General features: G+C 42.2%; 1 protein-coding gene and 1 non-coding gene across 3 annotated transcripts in view; one reads left to right on the forward strand and one right to left on the reverse strand.

Annotated features, from left to right (window-relative positions):
• Positions 1–4,475: 4,475 nt before the first annotated feature.
• trnan-guu (transfer RNA asparagine (anticodon GUU)) lies at positions 4,476–4,549 on the reverse strand. The gene has a single exon. It is a non-coding gene; the product is annotated as a tRNA-Asn (tRNA).
• Positions 4,550–7,115: 2,566 nt separating this feature from the next.
• LOC133442055 (zinc finger protein 664-like) overlaps positions 7,116–23,375 on the forward strand; it is a 214,491-nt gene continuing 198,231 nt past the window's right edge. For both annotated transcript variants that reach the window (XM_061719952.1, XM_061719951.1), the window contains exon 1: positions 7,116–7,390. In XM_061719952.1, coding sequence (XP_061575936.1) covers positions 7,166–7,390 — 225 coding nt within the window. In that variant the 5' untranslated portion in view covers positions 7,116–7,165. The remainder of the gene's footprint in view (positions 7,391–23,375) is intronic.

Consider the following 23,375-nt stretch of genomic DNA (forward strand, 5'->3'; position numbering starts at 1 on the left):
TAACCTGTCAATCACAATGTCAGCCTTGGTTCTGTTAGAGGAACCTGCTGATGCAGGATCAGTAGCGAGTCTTCAGGGACCACGTAGACCTGCTGGTCCAGGACTAAGACTGGACCATCAGCTGGTTCAGGTACCAAGAGGATCTTCTGGATCTCTGCCCTGAACTGGACCAGCTGCTCCGGTTCAGACCAACATGATGCTCTCAGCTGGAGCTGCTGACAGGTCGGACATCTGTCGCCATGACGACCGTATGGGACGACTACTCGAGATAAAAGTAAGATCCTAAAACATCAATAACTACGTCTGAGCAGACAAACATTAAAGAACCGGTTCTCTAAAGTTGTCTTTTAAAATAAAACTAACATGTCACTGAAAGGTTGGTTGGTACGAACTGATGTTTGGGCTACTTTCTTTCTTATATCGAGTCGGCTGCAGGACTATAGAAAGTGTTAGACTGGTCCCTCCTCCTGCAGCTGCAACAATCCGAGTGGAGGAATCCAATCGTGATGCTTCATGTTTTAAACATGAGTTTATGTTGTTCACACTGTTACACAGAGGTGATCACGAACATCCACAATGCGAACGATGAGACTCAATACACGTGTACATTGGGCTTAATCCGTTAGTATATCATAGGCATGACAGTAAAACGGAACAAGGAGCTGTTTTTCGTCGCACCAACTTAAGTTCTGGTGTCGGTTCTTAAATTACAAACAAGAAAAAAAAGAGTGTAATAATGCACTAACGCTAAATATTAACATTCACAAAACTTTGCGAACATAAAAAACCCACAACTCTTCACGGAACTGTATGTGCACTTGACTCCACGTTGATTGTGATGTTCAAAGAAACGTGCGTGGATTTGGGCGTATGCACAGTTTTGAACATCTGAATTTTTTTTTTGCGTACGCAAGAATTCCAACCACGGACCAACGTTGAAATCCACGCACTCTTTGTAAATGAGGCCCCAGTTGTGCAAATTCTCCCACTTAAAAAGATAAAAGAGACCTGTGATTTTCATCACAGAGACAGAATGACAAAAAAACAAAACAGAAAATCACATTGTCTGATTTTTAAAGAATATATTTTCAAATTATAGTGGAAAGTAATTATTTGGTTGAAAACAAAAGTTCATCTCAATACTTATTATACTATACTTATACTATACTAATACTTATACCCTTTTTTGGCAATGACAGAGGTCAAACGTTTTCTGTCAGTCTTCACAAGGTTTTCACACACTGTTGCTGGTATTTTGGTCCGTTCCTCCATGCAGATCTCCTCTAGAGCAGTGATTGGTCCGTTCCTCCATGCAGATCTCTAGAGCAGTGATGTTTTGGGGCTGTCGCTGGGCAACACGGACTTTCAACTCCCTCCAAAGATTTTCTATGAGATTGAGATCTGGAGACTGGCTAGGCCACTCCAGGACCTTGAAATGTTTCTTACAAAGCCCAACCCAGTCTCACAGGAAAACGTGGTAGAGGTTACGTTGGTCCAAATTGCAAAACGTGGCAATGTTACGATTTGCCCTCCTAAAACGTGAGATGTGAACGCGTTGTGGCCCATTCATTTTAATAGGTTTCGTTAGGTTTCGTTTCTGTCACGTGACTTTCAAGTTTTTCGGCTATGGAGGAAAAATAAAATTGCTGCCATTTCCTTGATTCTCGGTCTAAATTGCAATATTTTAAGATAGTTTCGCCATGAAAAGCAGATTTTATCATATTCATAGCAAGAAATATATATTGAAATTTCACAATATTTGTGTGTCTGTTTACCTCACGTCGAGACCGGCAACTTTTTTTTTTTTTTTTAACTTACTCCTCTTCCGTGGCTCTCTCGCGGTAAAAACTTCTTCTTATAATTACGCGCGGCCCATTCTGACACCATGTGTTGTCTGTCTTAATATATATGTATATAGCAGATGAGGCGTGTAGCTGGTCTCATCAAGACGTTTATTCCCAGACCGTTATAATCAACGACTGGCTGTCATGGCAACAACGACAACTGACGCTTTCAGCTGGCGCTCTGCTGAAGCTACTGCGCATGTGTTAAGCACCTAGGGCATGCTGGGTAATGGAGTTCCTACACAGTAATCCATACAACACAGAAACCAAGTGGCTTATATGCTATTTTAATTACTTTTAATATTAGGTAGTTGTGTGAACTGTTAAGATAGGACAGGTACAGCTAGACTTTGCTAACGTATACTCTGGCTCAAAACGGTAACGACGTCCATCATATTCAAAGTCGTCGTCCACAACCTCAGAATTTGACAAATATTCAGACATGTTTCAAATAACTAACAGTAAACTATCAGTAGCGAACTCCAGCTGTACACAGAGCTGTGTCTGGGATGCGCACACAGAGATGACGTCATGAGTTCAGAGGTCTTGTTTACAAACTGATTTCTTTGTTACACACAGCCCCGGATGTAGACAACAGGTCCTGGAAGCAGATCTAGTGATTCATAAAAGAAATGAACGAGTTTCGCGGCAATAATGTGTTATTTAGACGCTGCATCGTCTGTGTCCCGCTGTGCCCCCATTCGCTACCATTATATGGAGAAGCGGCTCGCACAAAAATATCTTCCGAAGGACTCCAAATTACACCAAACTTTTCTGGGTGAGTATACGACCATAAAAAATGCCAGAAATAAGGTCCAGGTTGTAAAAAACTGAACTTTCCCTTTAAGTACATTGGCTGTAAGGTCAAAGACTATATATCATAATCAGAAAAAGGTTTATTGCCAAGTACGTTACTGTACGTTACTTAGTTTATTTCCCCAAGCTGTTGCTCTGATGAACTCTCATAACTCATAGAGTCTCAGAGAATCAATCCCCGTGCAATATGCTGTAACAATGCACCTCCCAATAATCTAATCATATCTACCTCATTCTGCTGCACCTCTCACTTTAAAAAATATTAGAGGCTATATATGTTATTAAGAGTGTAGGAGCCATTTCTATGTGGGTGTGTGTGTGTAAGGTACCAAATTGGGCCAGTAGGTGTCCTTACTGTCTCAGTTGTAAATGTTATATAGGTGAGAGTTTTCAATCAGGTGTCAGGTGTTGCTAGACAGAGGAGCATATAGTTTTTCGACAGTTACGCTCTGCTCTGCTCCGCTCCGCTCCGCTCTGTCACTTTTGTATGGTAGTGGTGAAACGGTGATCAATAAAAGAACATCAATAAAGATGTGAAGCTGTAAGTCCTTTGTTTCACTAGACGAGAAGAAGAGAGCGGCCTGACACTCCTCCCTCTGTCTTCCAGTGAGGATGCAGGGTGCTCCCCATTCACCAGCATCTCCCTTTCACTTAAAGTGTGTACTATTCAGGGTTGTTCCCAAAACTCCTTGTTACTCAGAGTAGCGTCACCGTAGCACTCCCGTGCTATCGGCCACAGAAAGGACACATTATTGCTGGAACAACAGAATCTGTTTCACCCCCAAGGGGGCAGTCACACCAGACTTGTATAGAGTGTTGTGCATGAACGCATTCAAATGAACGCGTTCATTGAACACGTTCATTTCTGTGAGAACGTTGAACTGAACGCAACGTATTTACAAATAAAGAACTTGAACGTGAACTTGTTCATTCTGCAGATCATGAACGGGAATTTGAACTGTTCAGATTATGTGAGTTGCAGCTTCACTGTTTTGGTCCAATTATTACGGAATAATCCTTCTCATTTCATCAGCGGGCGGCACATTTAAAAGGCTCAACGAGCCCGGTGCCATCTTTATGAATGTAGGCTGATTTATGGTTCCGCGTTACACCAACGCGGAACCTACGGCGTAGGGTACGCGGCGTGCGGACCGTATGGTTTGCGTCGCCACGTACCTTACGCCATAGTCTTCGCCGTCGATTTAACGCGGAACCATAAATCAGCCTTGACGGGTGAAGAGAGACCTTGCAGACGCAGCGTCAGCGAGCCGTCAGATGATGATCCGCTTATCATTATCTGCGGGAATTTTATACATCGTCTCCCAAAGAGTCTGACGGTAGGAAACTAACCTTTCTGTGCAAATTATGTCCACCTGCGCTGAGAAAACAAGTCTGAACGGCTGCCTCGTCAACTTCACATTTGAAACGTCATGTGGAGTTAAAGCATCCGCCCAGTGGGAGAAAATATCTGCGTTTCATTCTTACTTCTCACCTAAAAATATTGAAATGAACTGAATTTGAACTAGTTCAAAATGAAAATGGTGAACTATGAACGTGAACTGTTCATTTTTAAAATAGGTGAACTGAACTTTGAACTAGTTCATGAGAAGTATGAACTTGCACAACACTGCTTGTATGATCGGTTTTAAAGGGACAAGAGTTAATTTGGCTGGAAAGTCCTTTTTGTTTGTGGAGGTGGGAATGCACAGTGGTGCTCTTTTTACGAGGTGAAATCCCCTGTGCATTTGGCAAAAAAGGGCAATATCTGATAGCCTAGTTTTGTTCTCAAGGTTGACAAAGGCCCAAATCAATGCACTTCCCTGGGTGGGCTTGAACCACCAACCTTTCGGTTAACAGCCAAACGCGCTAACCGCTTGCGCCACAGAGACCTAGGGCTGTTGTGCTTTTTGAGTGGGTGTGGCCATACAGGTAACTCCGCCCTTACTTTACTTCACATTCGTTTGGTGACCATTTACAAATTACAGCATCTTCAGGTGTCAGTAAACATTTCCGTACAAAGAGTTGGAGCACTTTAAAAACAATCTAATTCTCTGAACTATTGACTTTGTGCTGTTGTTTGAATTCATCTGAATCTTAAGAACCCAACGGAGCCTAAGCCCCAACCAATGCCTGCTATTCCACCCAGGAAGAAGGCGAGGACCACCTAGCACAGATGCTTACTTCAGCTATGGCGAGACTGCCCACCCAAGCTGTCGATCAGCCAGCCAAGAAGAAGAAGAGAGCGGCCTGACAGTCCTCCCTCTGTCTTCCAGTGAGGATGCAGGGTGCTCCCCATTCACCAGCATCTCCCTTTCACTTATAACGCTTTCAGCTGGACAGAGAGCGTCCGATGTAACGCAGTGCGCGCTCTCATGCAGTTAGGACAGGCTGTTACATAGGGACAGTGGGTGGGAGGGACGGATCGGGGTCATTATAAATCTGGGGGGGACGTGTCCCCCCCGTCCCCAGTGCCATCTGCGCCCTTGCTTCCACTCCCAGCCAGTCGCTGCCAGATTGTTCTGGTGTCATGCCTGACTTTCCAGCGGTTTTCCCCGGACTGATCACCTGTTGCTGACCCTGCCTGTCTCCGACCTGGTTATCACCTCAGCCTTCTGTCCTGACCCCACCACAGCCCTCCTCAGATTCTGAGGTAACCACCACACTCACAGCTGACTTTAACAGACAAAAACATTGTACGGTGTTGCAGAAGATCTACATGATCGAGAAGCAAACAGCATTCTTAATATCGTGTTGATTGTGGCTGCTTCCGGTTTTATTTGTTCACAACTGTCTTTTTCTTGTTCATTTCCTCCTCACGAGGATGTCCAGGGTCTTGATGGCTGGCCGGGATTTCAGCACAGGATTCTGTCTCAGTGGTAAGAGCTCCGGAGCTGATCCGTAGTCTGTACTGGCGTTCGTCTTCTAGTGAAACATCTGGAGCCTGATGTGAACCTGTCTCTGTTTGTCCAGGTTCAGCCGTCGGCAGAAGAGGTGGGAGGGGACTGTGCTGGAGCAGGAACCGGCATTGTCCTGCTTCGGCTGTGGCCAACGTTCTCCTTCCTCCAGCAGAAGGGCTGTCCCTGGTCCAGGGGGGGCAAGGGCAGCCCTTTGGATACTGGCCAGAGGATCAGCCAGGACCCTCCTCATCCAACTCCAGGGGTTCTGCCTCCTCCTCCTACACAGTCCATGTCCAGGACCACGGCCTACAGGAGGAGGAAGGCAGCTGAAGCTGCAGCCGCCGCTGCAGAAGCAGGTCCAGCACCAACAGCAGCAAAAACACGCAAGCCCAGTAAGCAGTGTACGTGCTCCCAGTGAGGCCGGCCGAAAACAATGGAAACGGGACACATTCGCATTGGGGGAACGTCGTACTGCGCTGCTGTTGGTGGCAAGTGAGGTTTTGTATATAAATGTATATAGTTTTATTTTTATAATTTGTATATAGTTTGTTTTTTGTAAATAAATGTATATATTTGTTTATCATCTGTGTATAGTTTGTCTTTTTTATTTGAATAAATGTGGCTTATTTCTCTTTCAACTTTTAAGCTTTGTCTCGTTTCCTGTTAAATTATGCATATATAGTTTGATTATCTACTTGGAGTGATTGTTAATTATATGACTGGAACAGACAAGATCGAAAAAAAACCCCTCAGGGAATACTTTTAATTATAAATAAATACTAACGATAACTGGAGTAAGTAGCCAAAACACAAAGGTTAGGAAGGCGAAAAAACCAAATGAGAATGACTCAGTGGAAGGTGGAGCTGGTTTATTTTTGGGGCTTTAAGTATCCAGAAAGGACAGACTCTTGGCAGGTCCACGTATTTGAAGAGAAAGACATTTAATATATAAACCATATTAAGGTATAAACCATATTATGGTTTTATAAAGAATTCTAGAATACGTTTTCCTCCAACAGAGGTCCAACCTTCCTCCTCCGTTTGTTGTTGCGGTTCATTTATTCGTCCAGCAGATGGCGACATTTCCCCGAATCACCGCCCGCCACATGAAGACGCTCTGGGTTCTTTAGTTCTGCTTAGAGCCTCTGTATTTAAATTAAGTGCATGTGAGTGATAGCGTTGCTGAAGAATTTTTTTTTCTGCTTTGATTATCTTCTGTCTTAAACCGAAATAAAAAGGAAGAGTTTTTTGTTGTTGATGTAATGTCACTTTCCTGCCACTTGATGTCGCTGTGACGGCTCTCCTGCAGCTGCCGGCGGAGCCCAGCGCCTGAAAGGCAGAGGAATCCACTTAATAGGTTTGAATCAAATGTAATGACGTTACATTTTATTCATACTAGATATTTGTATAATTTACTCCATCGTTGTATGTTTGTTCCACACTATTGTAAACCTTGTTGGTGTTTGTTTAGCAACATTTGCTAATAAAGTTTTTAAACAGGTCACGTGGTTCCGGGTTGCGTCATCACAGTTTTTGCAGACGAACTTTTAGATTGAAGATCTGCAGGATCAGAACTAAACGAGAACGAAGCAGAACCAGGACTCGGAGATGGACTGGGATCAGAACCAGGACTCGGAGATGGACCGGGATCAGAACCAGGACTCGGAGATGGACCGGGATCAGAACCAGGACTCGGAGATGGACCGGGATCAGAACCAGGACTCGGAGATGGACCGGGATCAGAACCAGGACTCGGAGATGGACCGGGATCAGAACCAGGACCAGGAGTCCAGCATCAGGACCAAAGCGGGATCTTCCTCTGCTGGTCTGCAGGTCAGTGTTCAGGTCCAGGTTCTGCTGATTCTGATCCAAACACTTTATTTGATTCCGTGTCCGTAACTTTGAACGGAACCGCAGAAAACACGTGTTTTCCGAGGAAGATCACGTGTTTGTACAAACACGTGATCTTCCTCGGAGACTTTTAAACGTGTTTCCGTCTGAATATGTGAATGTGGCGGCGACACGGACGCTGCAGTCTGGAGATGCTGCTGGTTCTGGTGGAGTTTTATTGTGGTGTTGGAACACACAATCTAAAGTTAAAACATAAAAAGCATAGACATATAAACGTAGACGCCCCATGGAGCTGCTGCGATACGTCAACGCCGCCGCCATATTGGATGTGGCAAGACTGCGCTGTAAACTAATACAAGTAAATTGACTTATTTTCATAAAGCGTCTTTCTACAAAGAAATGTACGTTTTACGTCTCATTTATTAATTCACAGACACACTAATATGCTTCAGAAACAGTTAGGCACCAAATATAAGATATTTAATTTTTTCAGATGGCAAAAATAAGAACTTTATTGATCCCACATAGGAGTAATTCATGTTGTATCAGCTATAGAGAACAAGGTAATTTCGAAAAACAATATATATCCCCCTTCAAAAAATAATAAAAATAGAGAAACATATTTTATCATCAACAAAACAAATTTAACATTTTTCAAATGACAAAATAACATATTTGAATCATTTTTCAGACAATAAAATAACTGAAAAAATCTTAAAAACGGTTCAAATATGTTATTTTGTTACTTGAAAATTTTAAAATATGTTTATGTAAAATATACTTTGTTGATGAGAAAATATGTTTCTCTATTTTTCTCTTTTTTATGAGGGGATATATATATATATATATATATATATATATATATATATATATATATATATATGTGTATTTATGTATAATTGTTTTTCGGCACTACCTTGTTCTCAATAGCTGATATAACATGAATTACTCCTATGTGGGATCAATAAAGTTCTTATTTTTGCCATTGAGTAGATTAAATATATTATATTTGGTGCCTAACTGTTTCCCCAAGTATATTAGTGCGTGTGTAAATGAATAAATGAGACGTAAAACTTAAATTTCTTTGTAGAAAGGCGCTTTATGAAAATAAGTCCATTTACTTGTATTAGTTTACAGCGCAGTCTTGCCACATCCAATATGGCGGCGGCGTTGACGTACGGCTCAGCGCTCGATTGGGCGTCTACGTCAGCCCCCCAGTCTCGCGCTCAGAAGGTGTGCCGATTTTTTCCAGTGGCCAGCCGCGGTACTGCAACAAAAAATCCCATGGGGCCCAGAAAGCTTTTTTCCCATAGACTGCAATAGTAAAAGAGAAGCCTCTAAAACTGTTCACAGGACACCTCCAGCTGTAATCACCGGCAATTACTAATCTTTGTATTCTATATTTTTAAGTCATGGACTTTATATCCGTCAAAAATGTTTTATAACGACCAGAAAAGTCAAAGAAAAGTCTCTTTCTGGGCGTGACGTCACGGCCGTGTCGTTGCCATTGATGTTGCCCCGGGGCATGATGGGAGGCCCCAGAGCATCATGGGAGGTGACTCAACTGCGCATGCTCTATGGGCCCGTGTACACGGAAGTAAACCAGGAAGTCCGAGATTTTTTAGGCACATGCGCTGGCTGAGCAGAATGCATTGAAATGAATGGGCGGCCATTTTGGGCACTGTATCCAGTTAATATTATAGATCCATGGTCTACGTATATATGTTTATGAACAAAAGGGTGTAAAAAGCGCCGTTTTGAGCACAAAAAACGCTGTAAAAAGCGCTGTTTTCTGCGAGTGGCTTAAAAAGCGGCGTTCATGAACGCACGTAAAAAACTGCGGTTTGTACAACTATGACGTGTGTAAAATACTCAGTTTCGTTCAAACTTAAGATCCCCCCCCCTCGGAATTTTCCAGCCACTAAAAGTGAACTGTTAGGAGCCAATGAGAAAGGAATCAGAGCAGAACACATCAATGTCTGTGTACTTAGGTTAACGTAGCTGCAACTTAAGAGGGGCACCACGTTGACTTGAAATGTGAACAATGTAATGTTAACTGAATATTATATTGTTGTGTAAAGTTTGTGTATTGCTTTCTAGCTAAATCAAAAGCTCTTGATGACAAACAGATGTTACTTTTGTTAAATTGTGGTCAAGTATTGGGACGCCTGGTTGGTTGAGGGACAGATACGGCGGTACAGAACTCTGCTCTGTCAGTTCAGTAACCTGGTGGTGACTGTGAGGGAAACTTATCACACCTGGCAACCAGGTATCTGTGTCCAAGCTTCACTTATCAGACCTGGCAACCAGGTATCTGTGTGTCCAAGCTTCACTTATCAGACCTGGCAACCAGGTATCTGTGTGTCCAAGCGTCATCCACATCGTCAGAGCGTAGGTTTTCTATGTAGGTAAAGTCTGTCTAGGTAATGTGTTATGACATTTTTTACTCTTTACAATTCATTTCATAAAATTCGTATTAAAAAAAAAGTATAGTTCAGTAACCGGTCTCAAATGGTGCTTTTCCACTAGTATCTACTCAGCGCTTCTACCCGCCACGCCCCCGTCTTTTCCACTATAGGCCGAGGCGGCTGGAGCCGTGCCAAGCAGATACTTTTTCTGTATCTTTTCTGCTGAGGTTCTAACCGGGCTGGGCCGGCACTATTTCTGACGTCACCACCCTCCACGCCACTGATTGGTCGGGGGGCGGGGCCGTCAGACATTTGAATCAGGAAGCGGGAGTCAGCGCGAGAACGACTCGCGGCTCGCGGCGATTTTATTATACAGCGTAAAAGTCTGTTTGGTGATCCAACTCTGAGATGCAGATGTTCATAAACCTGGTGGCTGACGAGAGAATTAAAAAAGGGGTGTAGACGGGCGATAAGGAATGATCAGATCCACAGGCACTCTGGGTTTTTTATACTGAACAGACATCCATAAAAACCCTCCCTCCCATCCCCAATAACATGACATTCTCAGTCAAAATGTTAAATAAAGAATACAGTTATGTACATATACACATACATACAAGCCTGCATACAAGCCTGCCTCTTACTATGTCAGTAAGTTTTTCCAATGCCAAACTGCTAGACATCTCCTTAATCCATTGATTAGAATTAGGTCCCACAATATCCTTCTATTTCAATGCAATTACGCGCCTGTAACAAGCAGAAATTAATAAGTCTCTTCTTTCGTACCTGCTGGAAAATCTTCAGGGTATGTAGTAAACATATTTTGGCTTCAACAGGAATAACGCTTTCTGTTAGTTTAGAAACCAGTTCGAGAACCTCCTTCCAGAACACTTGGAGCTTACGACAGCTCCACATGCAATGAAACAACGTTCCTATTTCTTCATTACATTTAGTGCAATTGTCAGGAATACTGGGATTGAAATGGTGTAATTTAACTGGTGTGATATTGGTCCTGAGCAGCCATTTATAATGTAACAGTTTGCACTTAGTATTTATGGTTTGGGTTTGGGCAAGAAGACATGTCTTCTCCCAGTCCTCTACAGAGATGTTTGCCTGAAGATCATTCTTCCAAGCAGATAGATATGCATGAGAGTTTTCTTTGGAACCTGACAGTAATATTTTGTAGACCATGGACAACTGGCCTCTATGAAGCTTCTGATTTGTAGATACTTAAAGGTATTGTGACATGAAAAACAATTTTTTCTTGATTTTTTTGTGTTTTGTTGGGTGTCTTGACATCAATTACACCCCAAAAAACCGAACTTTTAACATTCAGTGTATTGTGTGCTTTCTGGGATTTTCCGCATAATTATGCAAAAACGGCGCATCTGGTTTAGTGGCGGACCGTTACGTAAAGGGCCGCTAAATCATCCGCCCCCTCCACCCAGCTCCCTGCCCATCAGCGCTGAGCCGCGGGCTGGAGGGAGAGAGACGTCGCTCCTCTCCACCCGCACTCTGCTTTTTTTTTCGCCTACGACCTCAGATCAGACGAGACAACCCGCTGCATAAGCATATTACTAAGCGGAGGAAAAGAAACTCAGCTCAGTAGCGGCGAGCGAAGAGGGAAGAGCTCAGCGCCGAATCCCCGTCCGAGAGGGGGGGAGGGGGGGGAGGAAGAGCGGGGCAATGATTGACAGGAAAGGGGGAAAAGGACGCGTTTTTCACAGGCAAAAAACACCGTCATAAAAGAAGCCAGGCATGGAGTACTGGAGTGAAGTTTTTCTCGTTACACCCTTTTAGACACATTTGAGGGATATTGGCCAAGACTTTTAATAGTGTTAAAAGCATGTTAAAAATTATGTCACTATACCTTTAAAAAAGTGTTTTCTTGGAAGGTCATTGTAGCAGGGCAAGTGCTACGGGGGCCCGACCGACAGGACAGAGAGGACACAGAGTTTTGTGCAAGAACTCTTTTATTTGCAATCACACCCAGGACACACGTGCACAAGCACCTTCTCCCACAGCAGCCCAGAGCTCCTGTGCAGCCATGCCTTATAAAGGCAGGCAGGGTGGAGAGGTTGATGGGACACACCTGTGACCCATCACCTGAGTGGCTGCTGCTCCTCCACCCTGCCACAGTCATATTTATCTATTAACTGCTGAAATGACATTAGAGTACCTTCACTATACAGGTCTGCAATTTTGCTTAGCCCTCTGTCCATCCATTGCTTGAATCCTGCATCACACCTCCCTGGTTTGAAACTATCATTTCCCCAAATAGGTGTGAAACATGACAGTTTGGTAGTTTCATTTAAGAAGATATGGGCCTCGTGCCAGATTGATATAGTGTTTTTAAGAAATGGATTATGTGTATGTTTTATAAGCTTTTTTATTTGTGAAGAGTAAATATATAAGTACAGTGGGAGTTCCAATGTGTTATTTTCTATCTCTATCCATATTGTTTGTTGGTGGGAAGTGTCATTATCAGTAGAGCGATCCTGTAATGGTTCTGGCACACAGTTAAAATCACCGCCAATAATATATTGTCCAGAGTATGATGATAAGGAAAGAAATCAGGTTCTGATAGAAAACAGGACCATCACTATTAGGACCATGTATGCATATTAAATTAATCTGGAGAGACACTATGGTACCACTAAGTATAATCTACCTCCCTGATGGGTCTATGTATTTTTGAACCAGCTGAAAAGGGACTGTTTTATGAATCAATATCATGACCCCCCGAGCTTGAGAAGTAAAGCAGGCTGAATAAACTTGCCCTAGCCATCTTTTTTTAACCCTGCTGATGTCACTTTGTGTCAGATGAGTTTCTTGTAGGAAGATTATATTCGATTTCATTTGCTTTATTCTACCAAGTACCTGCTTAAGTTTAACCAATTTGTTTAGTCTTCTTGTATTCCAGCTAGAGATTTTTAACTCCGAACTATTCATCTAACAATAATAGTACCACTTGTTTGCTTGGCTGTGTATTAGGATAGCATGACTGGAAAAGATAGAAATTAAAAATAAAAACAAAGCACTGAGAACTTGACCCCTCCCATGAACCCCTCTTGCATTTCCCCAATCGAAGCGCAAGTGAAAAAACCCCTGAGTAATTAACTTTGGTTATGCAAAACACTTGATCCACACGATGTGGAGCAACGTAATGTAAACATTGACCCATTCCAATAGGCTCGCTAACTTATTGGAGATAGGCAGACCTTAAGCTCAACTAACAGTAAAGTGAAAGAGGGAAGGAAAAAAAAAATTAAATTAAATCAGTCCCCTCATTGTCATACATAATTATATGTTTCTGTTACAATAATAACAGACAGAGAGAGCGCCACAGAGACTAAAATATCTCTGAAGTCCGGGTAGGTGAGGTGCCCGTATTTAAAACTTAAAGTCATTAAGATGCATAAATTGTCCACCACAGGAGTTCACAACTAAAGGCGCCCATGTTGTAGATGGGGAGAGAAGACCAAAAAAAAAAAAAAGCTGGCAGATAGTTTCAAACGAAGGTCCTCAGTCTGTCACTGCAGTGATTTCACAGACATACCTTTAATGATGGAGTGGGAATAAGGTGGGAAGAGGAAAGACACAGGAGATGCTTGTCTCAGCTCTCATGTCCCGGGGCTCTCGGGTCGTGGGGATCCCTGTGGAGCAGCCTGCAGCCCCCGGAGATGTTCCTCTGCTTCTGCAACGGATTTGAAGATCCGGCGCTGCCCGTCATGTGTGATCACCAGGTGAGCCGGGTACAGTAACCCGTAGCGGATGTTCATGGATCGGAGTCGGACGTTAACGGCATCAAACTGCCGCTGTTGCTGGCGGGTTTCAGCCGAAAGATCTGGGAAGAAACTGAACCCGCTAGTTTTCATACTGGACCTCTTTCTGTATCCTTGCTGCTCGCAGTGTCTTCTCCCGGTCCTTATAATTCAGAAACTTCATGATGATCGGAGCTGAGGACCGGGTTGGCCAAGTGAGCTTGGCCAACCCGGTGTGCTCGCTCAATGATGGGGGCGGACAGTACTCGAGTTGTAAAAGAAAGTCAGGGGGGTTGGTGGATTTTATACTGGGCTTACATCAAATACATCAAAACACAAAAATAAAAAGCAGTTTTCTGAACTTATCAATATGACTCTGTCCTTCAGTAAAATGGATCACTGCAAAACTCAAAATCTTAACAAGAATATTTGTCTTATTTCTAGTTAAAATTTCTCATTTTAGTAAAAAAATCTCATTACATGTAAAACAAGACTCATCACTGGGAAAAACAACAATTTTCACCTGTTTCAAGTAGATTCTCACTTAAAATAAGTACAAAAATCTGCCAGTGGAACAAGATTTTTTTGCTTGTAATGAGAAGATAATCTTGTCCCACTGGCAGATTTTCTACTTAATTCAAGTGAAAATTTACTTGAAACAGGTGAAAATTGTCAAATAAGTTATTTTTCTGGTGTTATTTTTCTGGTGATGACTCTAATTGTTGAAATGGCACTGTTTTTATTTCAGGAGGTGAAAGTGTCACCCAGCACCATAGGCAGCCAGTTCTGCAGAAAGCTGCACGTCTGAATCCTCGGTTTTTTCGGGGAGACCGACTAGTCTCAAGTTGGAGCGTCTTCCTCTGTCTTCTTGGTCCTGTACTTTATTTCTAAGCAGCTCTGTTGTTCCCTCAAGTTGCGCCCAGTATGTCGCTGTTTGAGGGGGTTCCTGCATTAGCTTCGCCCTGACTCGCGTTAGCATCACTGCTAACACCGACTGCAGTGATGTCGGTCCAGATACTTTGTAGCGCCGTTTTTGATGTTTGTTGTCCAGGTTTAGAGTTTTTTGGCGGCATCCTTCCACTCCTTGCTTCAACAGGTCTTTGAAAGTTAGTTTGTTGAGATACCGGTCACTTGTTCAGAGTTTTTCCAGAAAGTTAGCTGCGAGCCATCTTGCTGCGACTGGTCAGCAGCGCACCATAACCGGAAGTCCACAGGCACTCTGTTTTACTCTAAGCCGCTCGCGGCTCCAGCTGATTTCTCATCTGCGCCGACACGAACAAAGGGGTTGCGCAATCGAATACGTCACAGCAGCTTCACCCCAACCCGCCCACTTCTACCCTGGCTGTGGAAAAACAAACGAGGACCAAGCGTGTGGAGTCGGGACGAGGCGTGACGAGCCGAGTTGGGCTGAGTAGGTACTAGATGAAAAGCGCCAAAAGTGCCTAGGAAGTCAAAAGTCTTGGCTTTCCTGCTTATGCTACTGCCCATGCGAACCTATGGGCAGAAATATGTGCCACTAGAAACTGAATTTGAATCATTTATATTTGAATTTGAATTGCTCAACTTGAATAATTGCATTAAAAAACTGAATCTGAATCACATAATTTGAATTTGTATTGTTTAATTTGAATCATTGCATTGAAAAACTGAATCTACATTCTGAAAAACTGAATCTACATTCAGCTCTCACAATTCAAATTCAGTTCTTGAAATTCAATTTCAATTCTACTGTGCCAGACATCCGGGTCTTCTGGAGCAGGGGTTCCCAACCTTTTTTGTGCCAAGGACCAGCAGAAGTATAAACAAAAAGCTCAGGGACCGGTTGACAATTTATGTCAATTTTAATAAACATTTTAGAAAAAAACAATGCATTTTACAATGCAGGCTATCATCAGCGACGTTAGCTGATGTTGTGGCCTTTAAAACTTGCTTCTGCAAATCTAACTCACGTTTTTTCCTTCCACTGGTTTGTCTTTGAGAGAAGGATGTTTTGTATTTAAGTGTCTTTAAAGCTTGGATGGCTTCATTGCTTCGTTGCCGAGCGTTTCTCCACATAAAATACATAGTGGGTTTGGCGCCTCCAAATCGCCCGTTGCAACAAATCCGTATTTTATATACATAATGTCGTACTTGCGATTAAAGCTTTTGCTTTTCTTTTTGGTAGGATTTTCCACTTGTTCATCACTATTTCTTTTACTCGAACAACCAGTAAAGAAACGGCTCATGGAGGTTTGCTCTGCAGCTGACTGTACCTAACCTGCATACAGCACCTGTGCATTGCGCTGTTCAGTCCGGTTGGGTACCAGACCTTATTGTCCGCCAAGCCATGACAGGGCTGCCACTCAATGAAACACATTTCGATTTATACAAGTTTTGGATGAAATTATATGACAAAAAAATGCAAAAATTGTTTTCTTAAATTTAGTATGAGGTTGCTTTAATTATGTGGCAAATGATAATAAACACGAGAAAGATGGGTACTTCAATGAAAAATAGATATTTTATTCAACTTTGCTGCTTTCATTCATGCAGGGAGACACCTAAAACATGCTGGATAGGTCTCTCCAGGACCGGAGTTGGAGACCCCTGTATTATGCTCTTATTTATTCATGTAATAATATACAGGTGGAGGTCGGAACATTTGAATATATTGCAAAACTTCATTCGTAGTAAATTCAACTTAAGGTGAAACAAATATTATTTCCCACTACATGCAAAGTGAGATATTTCAACCCTTTATTTGTTATAATTTTGGTGATTATGGCTCAGTTTATGAAAACCCCAAATAAAAAATCTCAAAAAATTAGAATATATTATGAAATCATTAAACAATTCAATGATCAAAATTATAACAAATAAAGGATTAACATATATTGCTTTGCCTGTAATGAGACTATGTAATATACATGTATTACGTGGTCTGATAACCATCTCCTGACGAATATTTAATTCTCTGCGCATTAATTCTGCACCTTCATCAATTGTGTCTTCATCAAAAGGACATGCCGTGTTCGTGACAATGGACTTCTAATATATATACTGACTCTGTTTTTAATGACAGACGGCAGAACTTCGCCAAAACTCGCCTGCTGACTTAATGAATGAGGAAATCAAATGTGCGTGCGGCTCTGAAAGAGGCGGAGACGCAGAAAAACTCCAGGTTCATTCATATAAACCTGACCAGGTTAGGTTCAGAGAGTCTGTTACTACAGTAACCGAGAGCTTAAGTTACCTCTCTTTGTGAAACGGAAAACTCAGTTTCCCTCATTTCAGGGTTAACAGACTCCGAGTTTTCACTAAACCTGCTTTGTGAAACGGACCCCTGCTCATATCATTGATCAGCATCTGCAGTATTGATCAGTGAGCGCAGTCTGCTGCGGGGAGACGCAAAAAAAAAAAAAGAAAAAAAAAAAGCTGCGCTGACGGCTCTCGGCAGAGATTGTATGAGTTAAAGTGAAGTGAGATGCCTCACTCCATTGGGAAAAAACCGTCTGGTGAGAATTGCCGACAATTTTGATTATCGCTTTTTGTCGACAACGTCGGCGAATCGTTGCAGCCCTAATTATGATCGGAACACAAGCCATTCCACGGCCCGGTAGTAACGGCTCTACGGACCGGTACCGGTCCGGGGACCGGGGGTTGGGAATCACGGTTCTGGAGGAACAGCAATCGAGTGCAGATACAAAGAACTCTGGTATCAGTCACGTGGCGTTCTTTGTTGTCAGCGCCATCTTGAGGACCGACCGGGGACATTCCAGCCCCCCGGTCTCGCACTCCGCAGCACGCCGATTTTTTTCCAGTGGCCAGCCGCGGTACTGCAACAAAAAATCCCAAGGGGCCCAGAAAGCTTTTTTCTTTGTATCTGCACTCGATTGCTGTTCCTCCAGAAGACCCGGATGTCTGGCACAGTAGAATTGAAATTTAATTTCAAGAACTGAATTTGAATTGTGAGAGCTGAATGTAGATTCAGTTTTTCGGAATGTAGATTCAGTTTTTCAATGCAATGATTCAAATTAAACAATACAAATTCAAATTATGTGATTCAGATTCAGTTTTTTAATGCAATGATTCAAATTAAACAATACAAATTCAAATTATGTGATTCAGATTCAGTTTTTTAATGCAATTATTCAAGTTGAGCAATTCAAATTCAAATATAAATGATTCAAATTCAGTTTCTAGTGGCACATATTTCTGCCCATACGAACCAACCACGGATAAGCAGAGGAATATGGGTAGATATTATATTTTGTCTATATTTTGTATTATCATGTTTAAAATGTGGCTTATAAGTATAGTGTAAAAATATGGCTTATAAGTATAGTGTAAAAATAACTGTGCTTCATGGCAAGGCATAAATACACCAGTATTTATGTGAACCTGCCATTTCCAAAAGCTCTGCACATGGTCAGAGGCAGGAGTAGATTTTGTTAACACCAATGAAAAGTTTGGAACTACGAACATTTCTGTTGGGTTTAAATCAACATAAAATCCAGCTCGTGACCAAAGAATAACACCGAAGACTGTTGGAATGATTTTCAAGGCGCTTTCTGCAGAAGGGGAAACAAAGTCGGAGCTTTGCAGAGCAACGTGGCTCTCTTATGGATGCTCTCGACTAATGCTTCGCTGTTTCCTCCTCTACATCAGCTTTTTATTGATAATTTGACAGGAAAATGACCATATAAAGACAGCCAATAGTACACAATGGACAAATTGGAAGAAAACAGGAAACATACGGAGGTAACAGACATCGGGGTTAAAAGGTCACACATGTGACATTTCAGTTAAAGAGGAACTAATCTAGAATGCAGAAGCTTACAGTTTTTAAAAGCAATGGGTCACATAGGTCAAATGCCTTCCTGGACAAAAACAGGAACTTTGTGGGGGTTTTTAACAGATGGTCCAGGCTAACCTTAAAAAACACAATGGGACAGTTGTCTCAGGACAGTCAACCCCCTGACAGAACTCAGGAAGTGGCTGCCCTCTCATTTGTTAACAGAGACATGTGATAGTTTCATGAGGACAAAAGTCAATTGGGGCCCCCTCCAGAGAAAAGGGAAGTCTTTAACAGACGCACCAAAAGACAATGGGCCATTGACAAACCTGTAAGTCACCAGGCCAACCTTCAGTTTAACCCCACAATTCTAGCAACACAAAGTGTGTACATTTTACTCTGCTGATTTGACCCATAAATCTATTCTGCTCATGTTTCATGAATGAGACCCACTGAGTTCATAAACATTTATGGTCACTTCGATTTTTTTGTTTTTTTGTTTTTGTTTTGTTTTTTTGTGGAAATTCTGGTTATCAAGAACAGTGAGACATCCAGGTTAAAAGCAAAACACATTTATTTCTAATGCATGCAAAAGGAAAGGGTCACAGGGTGTACGGAAAATAAAGGGAGACTCTTTGTGCATCTATGTTATGTTATATAGTTAGATTACACATGTCTTCTATGTTGTCGCCTGTCACCTGAAGCCAGCAAGACCAACCAAACAGACAGTGGGCTGTCACGTTAGGTAGTACCCCTCGATAATGCCTCCCGAGTCCTTTTCCCTCCCCATAACTCCTCCTCAGGGAGCAGGGAGGAAATAACACGCCTTGCATTTACATTGCTCAATGCATGTTAACCCTTTAATTCTCTTGAATTCTTTTTGCCTGTTAAACAGGAAGAGTTTCACTTGCATATCTTGCATTTAGTGTGTCCCAGTGTTCTGTCTTTATCCATTAAATCACATAATAATAATTTTAAAATTGCACACACAGAAATCTTCATAATTGACATGGCGGGTTATTTATCAATCCGGTACGTGTTCACAGCACATCCTACGTTGACATACAGTACCTCATCACGTTGTGAGTGTGTCGCCAGGTTGTATTTTTTTCACAGTATTTTTTTAACGCCTCTTCCCACGAAAAGGAAGGTGACATCATTCCCCTGGGAAACTAGTCTGTTTGAATTTGCATTCTTGTTCATGCTTTTTATCAAAGATTTTCACGAAAGATTACTCAGATACAACCTACACACACACACCATACGTGCCATACGTACCATCACTATACAAGCCCATACACAAACATATTATGGATCCACCAAAGTCCGTGTGCGCGAAACGGTTTACCGTGAGCGAAGCTGAATTCAGTGCCAGATGAAGACGCGATATCTAAACGCGATATGTAAAATGATATATCTCAGAAACTAAAGTATGACTCCATTCCAAATAAATTTCCTGTGGTTTGAAAGGCTTCTGTGTTACTTTTTTCCATTGACAATTTTGAGGGACCTAGCTATGGGTTTTCTGTATTTAAACTGTATGTAAAATAAAAATAAAAAAATGATGTACATTTGTTTGGTAGTTATTTGCACTTTTTGGCAATTTATTTAGTTAGTATGGTCTTTTAACATACAAATTATTAAAGATTGGCTTATATGGGTTGTTTTGATGCTAAGGAAATAAAAATACTCGTAGATGCATAGATGGACTTGTTCTATGCTAGGTCAAATAGGGTTAAACCAACATTAATCATCCAGTGATAATAATGGGGTCGTATATAAAAACGCTGACCGTAGGGTGTTTTTTTTTTTTCCTTGCCCTGTTGGTGGAATCATGAAATTCCAAGGTTTTTGGCAAACTTCACCCCAAAAGGTTCCTCATGACTTTCTTCGGCGTTTTTTTTTTTAAGCTTGGCAGTGATGGTCAAAAATTTGAAGAAATAGTTTTAGACGTTAAAAAAGAGAACAAATATTACTTAAAAAAAACACAAAAAAATTCAAAACCATACCACCTATAATGCAGGCAACATAGAAATGTTTGCAAGTAAATTATTAGATCATGATGAAATAATAATAATTAAAGCTGCAAGCAGCGATGAACGGGCCCTCGCACTCATGGCCACCGTCCCCCATAAGCATATCAGAAATGACACCACCCACGACTTCCTATGTCAAACCATTCAAAAGTTATAGCAGAAAATAGGGACAACCTATCAGAATAAGGGGCAGGGCTAATTCAGGCCAATGAAGCTCAAGGTCTCAATACCGAGTTCGATGACACCACCCACGACTCTCTATGTCAAACCATTCAAAAGTTATAGCAAAAATAGGGACAACCAATCAGAAGAAGGGGCGGAAATGTCAGAAATGACACCACCATCGAGGGGCACGGTGGCGCAGCTGGTAGTGCAGCGGTCTCACAGCAAGAAGGTCCTGGGTTCGATTCCCGCCGGGGGACGCTGTGGGTGCGGAAGTGCGTGTTAGTTCCCCCATGACTTCAGCGCCCACACCCTGGGTGGGGTTGGTGAAAGGATCTTTCTGTGTGGAGTTTGTATGTTCTCCCCGTGTTCCCCTCACAAAAACATGCACACAGTCCTGGGCTATACAAACTCCGGGCAGATGGGGTGGGGAGGATCCTCACCCTGTCTGGTGAAAAGATGCGGCCTGCTCACTCCTCAGGTTAAAGGCTGAATTATGCTTCTGCGTCAAAACGACGCCGTGTCTACGGCGTGTGGTTTTTGTACACGCAGAGGACACGCCGTCACATGCGCCGTCAGTGACGTGCACCTCCCGAAAATTGTAACTACGCGTCGAGGAGACGCCGTCCACACGCAGACCGAGAGGGCTGTGATTGGTTCGTTTGAAAGCGAAGCATTTCCGGTTTCCGGTTTGAATCAGTAGTGAACTTCCAGGGCTTTTTTCTTCGTTTATATGTGATTTTTTTTTTTTTGTTTTTGTTTTTTGCACAATAGTTGTCCTTATTTCTTTGATTTACTGTGACCGGAAAAAGTCGGATAAACCATTCAGAAAAAGATCGCTAACTAGTGGCCGCGGGGGGTACTGCACCGCAACCAAATGGAGAGACGGAGAAGTCAGAACGATTCGTGACGGCGTCACGGGTGCGCCGTGTGCTCTGCGTGTGTGTGACGCAGAACCATACCCGCACCTTAAGGAGGAGACCTGAGCTCAGTGCAGGGCCCTCCCGGGGTTGGTAGAGGATGGCAATGCCCAGGACTGTCACTTAGGTAGGAGCACGGGGTGGTAAAAATGGGAAAAAACTGGGATACAAATATTTAAAAAAAAAAAAAAGAAATGACACCACCCACGACTTCCAATCAGAAGAAGGGGCGGGGCTAATTTTCACCAATTATGGTCAAGGACTCAATACCGAGTCCGATGACACCACCCACGACTCGTTATGTCAAACCATTCAAAAGTTATGGCAGAGAAAAGTATTCTAGGGGGCGCTGTTGAGCCGTTAGGCCACGCCCATTGATGCAAACCATGAAATATCAAATTTATCGCCAGGCCTGGCTTGCAAGCAAAATTTGGTGACTTTTGGTGAAACTATCAAATATGGACCAATCAGATGAAGGGTGGGCCCGCTTTTTGGCGTCACCACGGTAACACTTTTGAAAGAGAAAAGTAATGCGCGTAGTCACAGGATGGAGATGCATATTTTGATGTATAACACACCTGGGTGCACGTTACGGTTCAGGCCGTATTAACTGTCGAAGGAATGGCATAAATTGCGCAAAAACGACACGATTAATTCAAAATGGCCGACTTCCCGTTCGGTTACGGCCATGGCGCCAAGAGACTTTTCTTTAAGTTGCACCATGATACAGGTGTGTACCGATTTTCGTGCATGTACGTCAAACCGTATTGTGGGGCTTGAGGCACAAAGTTTTCTGGGGTGCGCTGTTGAGCCATTTTGCCACACCCATTAATGCAAACCATTAAATATCAAATTTTTTGCCAGGACTGGCTTGCATGCAAAATTTGGTGACTTTGGGCACGTTTAGGGGGGCAAAAAGGCCCTCCTTTCGTCAGAACAATAATAATAAGAAGAAGATACAATAGGGCCTTCGCACTGTAAGTGCTCGGGCCCTAATAATAATGATAATAATAATACATTGTATTTATAGGGTGCCTTTCATGGCACTCAAGCTGTACAACAACAAATACAGTCAATAAAATAATTAAAACAGTCTCAATAAAATATTAACAGACAACTGCACATAACCCATAGCAATACCGTAGAAATGCAATGCACAATAGTAAATAAGCATTTAAGTGGTGTATGTTACCCCTCAGAGCCACCAAATACATGCTGCTCCTTGATAAAATGAGGACTTAAGAAGAGCAGAGGAGTTTGTGCTGCTCATGCAAAAGCTTTACACCTTTACACTGGCAGTCTCCAGTGACAAAAGTGCGACCTATGGTGAGATTTTACCCATCCTGCAAAAGCTACAGCAAAACTACACCGTGCAGGAAGAGAACTCTGCCTTGGTTGTATTTGTCACTGGCTCACTGGTTTTATTTTTGAGTGCTCAGTTCATATGTCTTTTAAAAAGGACAATTTTATTTATTATTATTTATTTATTTTTTCTTTTAGAAAAATGTTGGAATCGTGGAATTGCCAGAGAATGATGCATGTTGAATATGTTCATTTCTACAGGAGAATATTTATTTTATTAATATTTAAATTTTATATTGGTGATGCTTTTTTTTTCCCAAATGAGAATTGATAAGGGAATCGATAAAGAACCAAATTGTTAAACAGAATGAAAAAAGGTTGGAGGATCTTATCAATACCCATCCATATTAATGAAATATTTTGATGGTATTTGTGTTAGTAGCTTTAACCATTTACACTTTCGATTTGACGTACTGAGCTGTTTCATCTGAAGGTCTCTGGCTGTCAAGAACAGCACTTTAGACATACAGCATTTTATAGAAACTGAAAAGCTTTTGAGAGTCAGCCAACAAGATGATTTAATTCTTCTTCTCTGTCCTTA

Source organism: Cololabis saira, chromosome 4 (genome assembly GCF_033807715.1).
Source record: "Cololabis saira isolate AMF1-May2022 chromosome 4, fColSai1.1, whole genome shotgun sequence".
Classification (NCBI taxonomy): domain Eukaryota; kingdom Metazoa; phylum Chordata; class Actinopteri; order Beloniformes; family Belonidae; genus Cololabis; species Cololabis saira.